The sequence below is a fragment of the Hemicordylus capensis genome, chromosome 4 (genome assembly GCF_027244095.1).
Source record: "Hemicordylus capensis ecotype Gifberg chromosome 4, rHemCap1.1.pri, whole genome shotgun sequence".
In the NCBI taxonomy this organism is placed as follows: Eukaryota; Metazoa; Chordata; class Lepidosauria; order Squamata; family Cordylidae; genus Hemicordylus; species Hemicordylus capensis.
In genome coordinates this window covers 119,897,831-119,912,096 of record NC_069660.1, presented here as the reverse complement: position 1 = coordinate 119,912,096, position 14,266 = coordinate 119,897,831, and the positions used below count along the sequence as shown (strand labels likewise).

At 45.2% G+C, this 14,266-nt stretch overlaps 1 protein-coding gene across 10 annotated transcripts in view; it reads left to right on the top strand.

The window, feature by feature from the left end:
- COL24A1 (collagen type XXIV alpha 1 chain) overlaps nt 1–14,266 on the top strand; it is a 369,353-nt gene that overhangs the window by 101,040 nt on the left and 254,047 nt on the right. For all 10 annotated transcript variants that reach the window (XR_008306099.1, XR_008306100.1, XM_053245268.1 and 7 more), the window contains 2 exons: nt 1,839–1,892; nt 5,273–5,326. Coding sequence is in view for 8 of the 10 variants with exons in the window: in XM_053245268.1 (XP_053101243.1) it covers nt 1,839–1,892; nt 5,273–5,326 (108 nt within the window). In the remaining 2 variants the exon portion in view is untranslated. The remainder of the gene's footprint in view (nt 1–1,838; nt 1,893–5,272; nt 5,327–14,266) is intronic.

Below are 14,266 nucleotides of genomic sequence, written 5' to 3'. Positions count from 1 at the left end.
GTAAGCAGGCTAATCTAGAGCAAACAGCAGCTACACGGAGCTATGTCCCACCTCCTGCCATTTACTTGCTGCTTCCAGTGTAATCTCAGTTGGCTGAAGGGAAAACACAAATTGGCATTCTGCCTTTCTTAGAAAGCAGCAGGAGACTGCAGCAAGCAGATTCTTGTATTCTTTCTGAATCTTCCCTCTCCTTTAATTTTGGCACTATTACTAGCTATTTTGGGAGTTTTTTAAAAAAAACCTTTATGAATGACAAAAATCTATCAAGTCTGGTTTTTCTCAACCAGGATTTGAATGTTTATGAATGGAGGCAAGATTGGCAAAGCAGACTGTATTTAGCCTATGGCATCCCAGTTTGTGTCTTCCAAATGCACAGGTACTACTGTGTGTGGAGACCCCTCATTCCTTAGCCATTTTAGAGCTATGACAGAACCTAGGCCACCTCCAGCCTCTGAATACCAGTTGCAGAGGAACAACAGCAGGAGAGAGGGCGTGCCCTTACTTCTTGCCTGTGGGCTTCTCAGAGGCATCTGGTGAGCCACTGTGGCAAACACAATGCTGGATTAGATAGGCCTTGGGCCTGATCCAGCAGGGCTGTTCTTATGTGTGTATGTTTGCTAAAGCAACAACCGTGTTGAAACATGTTTCAGGTGATTCCTGGTAACATGATTTAATTTTATACAGCACTGAAAGATAGCCCTGTGTTATATTGAAGCAAGTTACTTGAAAACTCCAGGAGCAAATTCTTTGAGGTGCTGTTATATGTCTAGAACCAAGCATCATGCACACAACACTGAATTAACAACTGGAGGTTCTGTCATGACAGATGCATGTGCAAAGTGAATGACACTGATATATTGTGGCATGACCTTTGGTAGGCAATGGTTTACTTGACTGTTGGCTTCCTTTATACTTTACTGAAGAAATACAGGTGAAACTCGGAAAATTAGAATATCGTGCAAAAGTCCATTAATTTAAGTAATGCAAATTAAAAGGTGAAACTGATATATGAGACAGACGCATTACATGCAAAGCGAGATAAGTCAAGCCTTAATTTGTTATAATTGTGATGATCATGGCGTACAGCTCATGAAAACCTCAAATCCACAATCCCAGAAAATTAGAATATTACATGGAACCAAGAAGACAAGGATTATAGAATAGAACAATATTGGACCTCTGAAAAGTATAAGCATGCATATGTATTCAGTACTTGGTTTGGGCCCCTTTTGCAGCAATTACTGCCTCAATGCGGCGTGGCATGGATGCTATCAGCCTGTGGCACTGATGAGGTGTTATGGAAGACCAGGATGCTTCATTAGCGGCCTTCAGCTCTTCTGCATTGTTTGGTCTCATGTCTCTCATCCTTCTCTTGGCAATGCCCCATAGATTCTCTATGGGGTCAGGTCAGGTGGGTTTGCTGGCCAATCAAGCACAGTACACTGTATACTTTTCAGAGGTCCGATATTGTTCTATTCTACAATCCTTGTCTTCTTGGTTCCATGTAATATTCTAATTTTCTGGGATTGTGGATTTGGGGTTTTCATGAGCTGTACGCCATGATCATCACAATTATAACAAATTAAGGCTTGACTTATCTTCGCTTTGCATGTAATGCGTCTGTCTCATATATCAGTTTCACCTTTTAATTTGCATTACTGAAATTAAAGGACTTTTGCACGATATTCTAATTTTCCGAGTTTCACCTGTATATCCCAGTCTTTCCCTACCCTATTCCTCCCTCTGCATACCCTCTGAATACCCTATTCTTCTCTCTGCATTAATTATGGCAATCAAATGTCTGTCTTGTTTACACTTATTTAATTTCTCTACCACAGGGCCCTAAAGGTGATCCAGGATTCTCCCCTGGACAAGCAAAAAGTGGAGAAAAGGTAGCTGGTTTAGTGATTTGAGAACCATCTGTTGCACTAATGTTGAGAAGTCTTGCCAATTTTTAAATTTTTTTTGTTGATGATTGATTATGTTTTGGTCTCTCTTGAGTGTTTTAAGTTTAAAACCATTGGAGATTGCATATACAAGGGAAATGGTGACTTGTAGATTTATGAATATTTTATTATTAAATAGCATACCTACACATCAAAATTAGGACCAAATTCCAAATTGTGTTAATAATATCAAAAGCAGACATGCACATATTTTTTACCTGAAGCCCCAACTGAATTATCTCATTAATCCTTAAATTGTGAATTGCTGTGTTCAGAAGAGGGTGCTGGATTTACTTAATCATGTTAAAATCCATATAAGGTTCCTGTGAGTACCAGAGATCCAGGAATGGGGGGATATGGTTGTGGCAGACTTTGTAGGTTGTAGAACTTATTTCATTTTGGATCTTTTAAAATGGTTCATTTTCCATTTGGATTTCTTTGTGCAGTACAGTGAATACCCTAGATTAGTACAGTCATCCCTCGTTTGGCAAATTCGTGGTTGATGAGGCACTGAAACCAATGGAAAACAGGGGATTAGGAGAACCATGACCACAAAATTACCTAAAAAACAAAGGGGAAAATGCCAAAAATCACCAAAACTCCCTAAATATCACCAGGAATCACCAAGAATCAGCAAAAGTTACCAAGAAAAAGTTATCAAAAAAGAAATGAGTAGATTGAGCCCCTGGAAACTTTCTGAACCCCTCCCCCTCACTCAAATGCACTTAAAATCACCAAAGGTCAGCAAGGGTCAACAAGAGGTATGAACAGGTTGAATGTCTTGAAAATTTTTGAAACCACCCTCAAATCACTCAAATACACTTTAAAATCATAAAAAACCCTACAAAACGCAAGAAACCTTAATGAGAAGCTTTTCCTAACTGACAGCCATAAAAGATAGTCATGTTGCTGAGGGGTAGGAGGGATGTGGTGGGGTAGGATGCAATTAGAGAAGAAAGCTGTAGGTGGGGTTGCTCAGGGATTTTTATGGAGAAGTGAGGGCACCCTCCCCCACTCCTGTGATGATGAAGATGTATCTTCTGCTCTGTTGCAGGCAATTCACAGCTGCTCCCCTAAGTGCCAGGCTGCTCTGGAGTGCCAGGCTGCGCTCTCTTGAAAAAGTTCAGGAGGGTTGGCTGTGCCATCTTCTTCCTGGGGTCTTTTTGGACCGCTGCATAGGGCCAAACCATTCAGTTTTGCCTGAATGTCAGCCACGCTGCATAAAGGAGTCCATGTCCACTGCCTCATCTGCTGGCTCTGAGGCATGTTTGAGGAACCTGTTGATCTTTTCCAGGGTTACCTTTGCTGTGCCCCTGCAGTCTTCCTCTTCTTCACCAGCTTCTTCCTGTTCACTGGAGGATTTGATCAGGGTCTTCAGGTCTTTCTCGGTGAGCAACTCAAGCGTGTGACTCCAGGGGCTCAGCAAATTCAGCCAGCTGGATGTCCTCCAAGCCCTCGCTGCCAAGCCACTATCCTCCCAACCTCTTCCTCCATAACTGACACAGAAGTGTTGTCTTTCACGGCCTCCTTCCATTGCCTCCAAGAGCCAGCGTGGTGTAGTGGTTAGAGTGCTGGACTAGGACCGGGGAGACCCGAGTTCAGATCCGTATTCAGCCATGATACTTGCTGGGTGATTCTGGGCCAGTCACCTCTCTCTCAGCCTAAACTACTTCACAGGGTTGTTGTAAGGAGAAAATTTAAGTATGTAGTACACTGCTCTGGGCTCCTTGGAGGAAGAGCGGGATAGAAATGTTAATAATAATAATAATAAATAATAATAATTCAGGACGCTGCTCCAGATCTCGTCCATTGCCTTCTTGATAATGGTCAAGGCATGGGTGTAGTTGTAGCCCTTCCAGTCTTCCTTCAGGGTCGGGTGAGGGTTGCTATCCAACAATGTGCTTGAAGTTGCTTCTGGTGTAGTAGCTTTTGAAGGCCTGGATGATGCCTTGGTCCAGAAGCTGGATGAGCAACTTGGTGTTTGGAGTCATGAACACCGCAAGCAGCAGGTCCAGAGGATGCCCTGGGGCATTGTCCAACAGCAGCAGCGCCTTGAAAGCCAATTTCTTCTCTCTTATGCACAAAGTAGTCATTGAACCAGGACATGAAGATGGTGCTTGTTACCGGGGCTTCGTGTTCATTCTCCAGAACACAGGCAACACTGCCTCTGATGGAAGCCTAATTCTTCTTGATGCTGCGGATGGTTGATTTGTTGACCCCAAACAACCTTTCAACCACGCTGTTGCTTTGGCCCTCCTCTAGGGAGTCCAGGACTTTGATTTTGTCCTCCCAGGAACATGACATTCCTTGACCGCTTGGCCACAAAACCTTCCTTTCCCTTGCCTGCACACTTTGGACCCATTTTCTGAGCTCTTTCTTTCTCACCACTGCTCCCCCCTCTCCCTAAAAAGAAAATATCCTTGAGTCTGCTGCATGGAACACACTACCTTTCTCTCCCTTTTCATCTCACAGCAAAGCAACACAGAAGTGAAAACACGGCCCCCATTTCAGCCCCAGCATATGCAGGCTCCTCCCAGCAGCACACAGTATAAACACAGCAGTAAAAGTACAGCAGCCATTAAAGCTCCCAACATATAAAGTACTGTATCTCCCCACCCACCCACTGTTCTTCTCTCTCTCTCTTTCCTCTGCTCTTCTTCCTCCCTTTCTCTCCTCTGTGTATCTCTCTTATTCCTTCACCTTTTGACAACATTCCTCAATGTCTTCACAACTCCTCTGCTCTTTCCTGCCTCTCTCACCCACAAAATATTGCGCCTCTCGCAAACAAAATCCCACTAGAATTGTGTATACGTAAGTCGCAGTTGATGAGACCAATAGCAATTTCCCAGTCATAGATACTCCAAAGCATGGTTGGGAAAACTGGGATTGGCAAGGGATGACTGTGCCCAGTGAGAAAACTGATCACCCTAGAGATGCTATAAACCTAGATTCCAAGAATTTACTTGTAGCAGAGTTGTACTAATAGAGAAAGCCATCACATACATATACTCAAATTCTTAACAGTGTTATGGCTGCTACTACTTCCACATACATATGGGAAATCTGCTATTTTTGCAAAAGTTATTTGGCCTTCATTGGCAGTTTCAGGAGATCTGGAGTTATTGTCCATGAGCCAGATTGCATGCAGGACAGTGTGGTCTAGGTTGAGCTGGCTAAGGTGAGGCGATTGTAACTAAATGGTCATGTCATTCGACAGAGAGGGAGACAAGATGACTTTGTCATACTTTCCAACAATATGCATTCTATTATTTTTCCTCCCCAATATTGTTACTGATTACAATGATTATTGTCTACTGAATTTACAGGGTGATACAGGACTAATAGGTTTGCCAGGCCTAGTGGGCATCAAAGGTGAAAAGGTAAGGATCTGTTAAATTTCATATATTAACTTTTAAGGCCATTGCTGAAGTTTGCAAAGATAGAAAGCTTGATTCTTACATGCACAAAGTGTTTCGGGGTGTCCAATGGCTTCTTCAGAGCCAGCGTTGTATAGTGGTTAAGAGTGTTGGACTAGAACCAGGACTTCAAATTGCTTTTCAGACATGAAATTCACTGGGCAACACTGAACAGTCACAATGTCTTGGTCTAGCCTACCTCACAGGGTTGTGAGGGTAAATATTGTGAGGATAAACAAAACCATGTACACTGCTCTGGGTTCCTTGGAGGAAGAACGGATTCAAATATAAAAGTAAATAAATAGAATAAAGGGCTCCAATGAGGATGCAGGGACAGAGCTACCCCCAACACTGAATATTGCTTGTTGGCAAACAGAGCTTTGGATCAGAGCCTAAGCATTCAGTGTCTGCTGTAGCTCTCAAGTTTTAAAGCACCCTTTAAAAATAATTGGTTATCAAACCTCAAATTGCAAGAGTATCCATACCAAACGACACATGGGGGCTATTCTCATGACCAGCAAAAATCTGGTCTAGCCCGATTTTTTCTGCTCGTGTAAACCACCAGGCTCGCAAGCAAGCCCATTGGTTTACAAGCAGGTAACCTGCTTAATTGCCCCTTCCCTTAGCCGGGGTTAGCGGAGCCCCTTCCTGACTTTGTGCTCATGTGTTGCCACGGCGTGGCTCAGCATTATGGCAACTCTCGAGTAGACCCCCGACCGGGAGGCTAAAAAGCAGGGCATGCACTCATGCAGGGCATGCTGGAGCTTCCAGGGGTCATGCAGGCCCCGATCCTCCCAGCCCCCGCCGGCTCCGTAATGGAGCCGGCAGTCATGTGGGTGGCCACTTCGGCCGCTGGGAGCAGACTGCCTGCTCATGCGCGGGGAGAGCGGGCTAAGCCTGCTCTCCCCGCTAACCCACTCCAGGCTCTTCTCACTGATTGTGAGAAGAGCCTCGTGGTGTTTGAAGCATCATTAGCTCTGTTGGGCTTAGTTGTTCTTTAGCTAATAGCAGCTGAAACACTATCTTTGGTCTGCCTAAAACAGACCAAGAAAAATAAGTATTTTCCTTTTCCCTATATTCTGGATGGGACACATATGATTGATTTAGATACTTTCTGTTTTTACACTAGAAAGTTGTATGGTAGTCTGCAATGTACATTTGGAAGTGGTATTTTTAGAAGTTCTGTGTTATATTCTGAATGTCCCAGAGTGTTATGCTTATTTATCCTTTCCCTATGCATGACAGGATCACAGGACATGTTCAGTCTCGGCTTGGATGGAGCATCTCTTTTCCTTCCATAGTTCTTTCTTCTTCAGTAGCCTTTCTCTCTTACATACTGACTCTTACACAGCCCACGTCCTTCTGTGTATCAATTCAATTAATGAAAATAAATTTGTGTAGCCTCCAGTCAGCTAGAAGCAGCAGTGCAAACAGAAGGAAAGCTTGAGGAACAACTCCTCACTTACTTTTTTGGGGTGAAAGAATGATACTTTGGGAGGATGGGGAAACTGAAGATATGGGTGATTAGGTTTGGTGGCTAGGGAGTTCAGTAAAATGCGGGGGAGAGCTCCTCAAATGCTTAGGAGGGGATATATACCCATGGCTGGAAGTACTCAACGCTCTCATACCCATCATCCAAACTGTGGATTGTTTATCTAGAAGAGACCCTGCTCCAAGTTCTTGGTAGTGGTCCTATTGTCCTCTACACTAAGGATGTCTGTACCTGTGTACACAAATCCTGAGGAACCTTCTAGAGCTGTTAGAGTTTTGAGCAGTAGCCCCACCCCTGTAGTGACACAACCCTCTTCAGATGTTACCTCCCTCTGTCTTCTTCCAACTGCCAGGATAGCAACAATAGAGGACCTTCTGCCTTGGATTCATCCTGCCAGCACCATACTAGCTGTGGGATGTCTTCCTCCGGAGAACTCCCTGTCCCTCCCTCCCCCCCCCCCCGCCCAATGTAGGACTCCCTGCCGCTGACAATGCCCAGGGAGGGCTCAGCAACCTCAATGCAGAGAGCAGAAACCCGGAACCCGAGGCCATCCATGTCAGGTTTGAAGGTGCACAAAAGGCCAGCTGCCTCTGAGGAGGCAGGCGCGAAGAAGCATCACGAAAAGAAATAAATGGAGTCGCCAAAACCAACCACCATCTCCCCGCTGCCAGAAGAGCAGGAATCAGAGGAAGAGCTTCAAGACCAGAGATCTGGCTTTGAGGGAGGTAACCCTTATTTGAATCCCAACGAGGATAGCTCCAGTACAGAATCTGAATATGCTGCGTGGTACCGTGAATGGGAACAGCTGGCTAGCAGGAAGTGGTCATACAAGCGCTGGTCTAGAGAGAGGCTGTTTCATTCCCCTAGATGGCACCAGCCTTACTTTTTTGATTACCCAGAGTGTGATTATAGCAGACCTCCCTTTAAATATTTATTTATTTATTTATTTATTTATTTATTTATTTATTTTATCAATCATATTTTTACACCACCCAAAACTTATGTCTCTGGGTGGTTTACAACAAGATTAAAAAGTAAAACATTAATTTAAAACAAAAGCAAAACAAAACAAAGATTTAAAAGCAAGAAATGTAAAACACAATTTAAAAATTTTAAAACAATATTCTAAAAACAACATTAAAAACAATCAAAACAATATCAGCTAAAAGCCTGGGTGAAGAAATGCATCTTTAATGACTTTTTAAAGGATGTCGGAGATGGGGAGGCTCTTATTACACTAGGGAGCGCATTCCAAAGCCTTGGGGCAGCAACGGAGAAGGCCCGTCCCTGAGTAGCCACCAGACGAGCCGGTGGCAAATGCAGACGGACCTTTCCTGATGATCTCAGTGGGTGGCAGGATTCATTACGAAGAAGCCGCTCTCTTAAAAACCCAGGGCCCAAGCTGTTTAGGGCTTTATAGGTTATGACCAACACCTTGTATTTTGCCCAGAAACGTATCGGCAGCCAGTGTAACTCCTTCAATACGGGAGTTATATGGTCTCTCCTAGATGACCCAGAGACCAGCCTGGCTGCCTCATTCTGGACCAACTGTAGTTTCCGGACTACGTACAAGGGCAGCCCCACATAGAGCACATTGCAGTAATCCAGTCTGGAGGTTACCAGCAGATGTACCACTGTTTTGAGGTCATCTAACTCAAAAAACGGACACAGCTGGCGTATCAGCCAAAGCTGATAGAAGGCACCTCTGGCTACTGTCTCAACCTGGGACACCAAGGAGAGACTTGGATCCAGAAATATGTGTTAATGGAGCCCAGAACTCCCTCAGGGAAGGTGCTACTGGAGCCTAAGACAGGGGAAGTGGGAGCATATGACATCTCAAGGAAACATGAGTCACATTTCTGTTCTAGGTCATGCCTAAAAGCTCAGATCCTAAGAAAAAAGCACTAAGACCCAAGTTCCAGCAGCAACCCAGCAACAAGCTAAGCCATACCTGGCAAACCTACTCCCCTTACACACAAGACAGGCTCAGATTCTGACTCAGATGAGTACGCTACCTCGTCTAGTAATAAGGACACTGATGCTGCACCAGAATCACCTGCGCCGGAGTATCCTATTGATGGAGATAAGGAGCAATCCTCTGAGGACTATAGACCTTACTCAGCACATTCAGCGTATGGCATCTGCTCTGGCTTTAGAAACCCAACAATTGAAGCATGAAACCAGTGACCCAGTTTTTGGTTTAATAAAGCCTTCTGCACTTGTCCCAGTGTCCCTACCACTCCTGCCTACAGTCATGGAGGTAATTAAGGCTACATGGTCCAAAGCAGCATCCATTCAGCCTCCATCTTAAAAAATTAGAGAATTTATACAGAGTCCATCAGACAGATGTACTCTACTTATTCTTACACCTTAAGCCAAATTCCATTGTAGTAGTCATCACAGCATGGTGCAAAACAAAAGCTGTTTTCAGCCCCCTCTGACTCCGATGGAAAGAAATTAGACACCTTCGGGAAATGCATATATGCCACTGGAAGCCTCCAACTCTGCGTAGCAAATTACCAAGGTTGTATGGAACGCTATACATGCATGGTGTGGAGAAAGTAGATAGAGAGAAATTCTTCTCCCTCTCACATAACACTAGAACCAGGGGTCATCCCATGAAATGGATTTCCAGGAACTCTAGGACTATCAAACGGAAGTACTTTTTCACACAATGCATAATCAATGTGTGGAATTCTCTGCCACAAGATGTGGTGACAGCCAACAACCTGGATGGCTAGATGGGCCTTGGGCCTGATCCAGCAGGGCTGTCCTTATGTTCTTATGCACACTTCATATTTGAGAAACCTGAGCCTTTCTTGCAACAGCTCGCTCCTGATCAAAAGGAAGCAGCCATTACTGTTTTGTCTGAGGACCTAAAAGCTGAAAAAAAAACCCACAAAAAACCCAGCTACATTTGGCAAGAGGTGAGGCTGACTGTGGATCTCAAACCATGGCTTCAGCTGGTAGCTCTTTGTCATCATCCACCTTACTCGGCCTGGAGCTCCGGATTGACGACCTTCCCTTTGATGGAGAGAATCTGTTTGGGAAGAAAACAGATGACACCCTAGAAAGAATTCATGTGCTCAAAATAACTGCAAAATGGGAATCCAATCCTTCCAGTAGAAACCATATAAATCCTGGCCATGGGCACAGCAGACAAGCCAAAGGGCTAATTTCCAGGCTTTCCATTGCAACAAACAGCAGAAGAACAAGTACCAGGCTTATGGTTCCTTTCGTAAGCCATCAGCTCCTACCAGCAAAACTGCTCCAAGGACCAAACCATCCTACAACAAAAGAGCCTGACACTCCGTCCGCCTCCAGACTACTTGTTTAATGAAACTGCCTCAAGGTTGATTGGCCTGCACCCAGAGGCGTAACTAGGGAAAATAGCGCCTAGGGCAAGCACTGAAATTGCGCCCCTGTCCAAACAGGAATGATGGGACTTGTAGTCAACAATATCTGGAAATCCCTGTTAAAAGGAACACTGTACCATCTAGACATGGTTGTTGATCAAAACCTGAAAACATGAGCCATCTCTGTAAAAGACTTAGAACAACAGTCAGGAGTTATGTGAGAATTCCAAGTGTCATTTTCTCTGTCTCATCTCATTCTTTAAAAAACATGACTTTGTCCTAGAGGATCACCTGCTCAAATAGCCACTAGCAAAACAGGGGAAGGTGGTGGTGGTGGTGGTGGTGGTGTGTGTGTCTATAAACCAGTGAATGATTCCTGCCAGCCTTTGTCTTATGATGACTGTTGGCTCATGATGGGGTATATGTGCATTCACCACACTAGTGCTTACTTTGACACCAAGAGGGAGGAGGATACATTAGTTTGCCACATTAGACAGAGGAATTTGCAACAGGAGCAGACAGCCAAGTTCTGCCAGAGCCAAAACTAGCCCCTGCCAGACTAAGAAATCATTGTAATTTGCCCCTTCCTGTCACAAGCAGTGTGCTGTTCTTTTATTATTGACTCTAACTCTCAAATATCTCAGTCATGGATGGAAAATTCAGGGTCAATTTACAAGAGACACATTTTCTACATGGAAGTTTCTTCTGTGCAGGTGTTGTGCAGAAACCCATGTGTAGTGACCGCCAGGGACATAGCAAGGTTGGAATGGGCCAAGATGAGATTTTAAAATGGGCCTCCAGCCCCTCAAAGTCCAGAGCCTCCACACATCCCAGGCCCCCAAGGATTTAAGTCTGATATTTCAAAATAAGTATGCTGCCTGGAAATACATTTCACTGAATACACACATGCACACTTCACAGTATATAGTGATATACATTGAGTACTATATATTTGTGCTACTTTTAATGCCTAGAACACACTAGCAATGCTAATTATTAAAATGGACCCCTCGCTGCAGATCAGCAAAGGAGACTTTCAACCATGCAGGGTGAGCCTATGTTTGTTTTCTCAGAATTCTGAACAAATTCAGTAAAGTTTGATTCCAGGAGGTTTTTCACAGGAGGCTTTTAAAGCCCTTTAACACACATCTCCTCTGGAATGGAGGTGCTGCATTCACATGTTGGCCAGATTTACCCTGAAGTCCCTGCAAGTTATTGGAGAGCAGTTCACACACAAGAAAAATAAAATAAAATAAAAGCACAACACATGCTTCACAGTTCTCACTCAGACCTTCTGGGTTGCGAAACAACTTGAACATAAGTGCATTTATAAATGAATGAAAGAATAAATAAATAAATAAATATTTGTTCCAGAAGTTTTTGTAATTTTCTGACATGAAACAAGCCACTTATAGGCCTTAGATAGTTTTTGTTTTTAAAGCCAGCACATTTTTCAGTCTGTTTTAAATTAAATATTCAGAGACTTCTCAGTCTTGCCTCACCACCCATATCAAAGCCCTATGGCAAGCAGATCCCATGCAGATCCACAAGAAGGAATTCACAGCCTACCTTGCAAAAGCTGTGCTGGATGGTCTGGTCTGCTTCAGGGAGGGTTGCTGGGGCCTGCCGAGTTCAGGCTTCAGGGAGGCCTACTCGGAGGCCTCTCTGGAAGCCCCGCCCACCCGCCGATCATCTGAGAGGCAGGGAGAGAAGAGCTCTGCAGTTTGCAGGCTGCTCCGATCCTAGGCCTCGCCTATCCTAGGCCGGAGCTGGAGGCAAGTGGCTGAGGGACCCTGGGGCTGGGCAGGTGGGCAATGGGGTGGGGGTGGCAGGAACTGGCATAGCGCCCCCACCTCAGTGGCGCCTAGGGCGCATGCCCTGCCTACCCCCCCAGTTCCGCCTATGCCTGCACCCCTTAGTTTGGGCGAATGTAGGGAATTTAGCTCAAATGGGGAGACAATGGGGAGTCTGCTTAGCTGGGCACCCCTCATAGAGAGTGTGAAGTTAATTCCCTTTCCAATTTGTGGGGCTTGTAGTCAAATCTAGGGGTGACCAGTCCACTGCAAACTAAGTGACTTGTCCCTATGTATAACATAGACTGGGAACTCACATTGCGGTGTAGATCCTGAGCATAGCAAATTGCAATCTCCGAGCCTGGAGATGCAGTTACAACCAGGGAGGCTTCTGGGAGCGGGCAGAATAAGCTCAGCTTGTAACATACTGTCATTTGCAAATGCTTGGCAGGATATCACCATGGATCAGTGGGTATTGACCATCATATGTTTAGGATATGCTATAGAATTCCACCCCATGCCATCTTTTTCGGGAATGCATTGTACTCAGTTCACCCCAACCCTACGACAGGAGGTGAGCTCCTTGCTTCAGAAGGACGCAATCCAACGAGTCCGTACCAATACAGCAACAGGGTTTTACACATGAAGTACTCTTCATGCTCCTGAAGAGAGATGGTGGCCTGAGACCCATTGTAGATCTCTACTGCCTCAACCAACTTATCCACTCACAGCATTTCCGTATGACTACCCTCGTTCAAATTCTGCAACTCCTATTACACAACAACTGGTTCACAGCTATAGACTTATGGGATGCTTATTTCCACATTTTGATCTGACCACAGCACAGGAAATGCTTCCGCTTTTGCATTGGGAACTAAGTCAACCAATACAAGGTGCTACACTTTGGTCTTTCCATGGCACCAAGAGTTTTCACCAAGTGCATGTCAGTGGTAGCACACCTCTCTCAATAGCCATTCGCCTATTTCTGTACTTGGGCGGCTGGTTGGTGGTGGCACAGACCAAAGAGAAATTAAATAATCATACTCAAGCTACCTTAATCCTTCTAGACCATTTAGGACTATGTGTAAACTGGGGGAAATCAAAGCTGTCGCCCACAAGATCCATAGAGATCATAGGTACTATTCTCGATTCCCAGGAGATGCTTGCCTCCCTGCCCTCATGGAGAATAGCAGACATCAGAGGCATGGCACCCAAGATCCTGGCTTCCAACTGACACCCAGCAAAATCCATACAGAAAATGTTGGGATCCATGGCTTCGACCACTGGAATTCTGCTTCTGGTGCACCTCCAAATCTGCCCCTTGCTGCACTGGTTCCTGTCAGTTTTCTGCCCTCCCAAAGACTGCTGGGACACCACTCTGACTCTGCCAGACACCATCCACAACTCTTTTTGCTAGTGTGCAAACAAACCTACTCGAGGGCAGACCCTTTATGCAGCCACCAGCCACAACATCAATGAAAACAGATACTTCCAGTTCCGGTTGGGGCACCCATTGTGCCAGCCACAGCATAGCAGGAACTTGGAACGCGCATGAGAAGGGCTTGCACATCAACCGCTTTGTCATGACCCAGACCTCTGAGTCAGAAGAGTCAGAGGAGGAGCGGGAGGATTTGGTTGGGAGAGCAGGCTCAGAAGCACAGCAGGAGGATTTGGCTGTGAGAACAGACTCTGAAGCTGAGGCGGAATGGCAGCAAACAGGGGAATCTGAACAGCTAGCAGAGATGAGGGCTGAGGAGACTGATCAGGAGGAAGCTGAAATTTCACCTGTGTCAAGAAGACGTCTCAAGAGAAAGGCTCAGTGGGAGACAAGCAGGCGTAAGATCTCGTGGGAGAGGGAATAGGAATGCTGAGTGAAGACAGCCTGATTGGCTGCCAGTTATCTCGAACCCTATATCAAGCAAATGCTGTTCCTGAGATGGTACTGTCAGCAACATTGCCTACCGCAGACAGTGTTCCTCGTGCTTATAATTGTTCAATCTTTCTTGTTTCAACCTGTCCTTGTTCTGTTCCTTCCTTGCTCCTTTATTTCAGTTATTGCTCAGATATCGTTCATAATTCCCTTCCTCCACCCCGCTGTAGTGGTCTCTTACCTGGTTGTAGGTTGATTGCGGCAGTCAGGGACTGAGGGAGTTAACATCTGAGGAGGGTTGTGTCACTACAGGGGGTGGAGCTACTGCTCAAGGCTCTAACAGCTCTAGAAAGTTCTCTGGGGTTTGTCTATTCAGGCACAGACGTCCTTAGT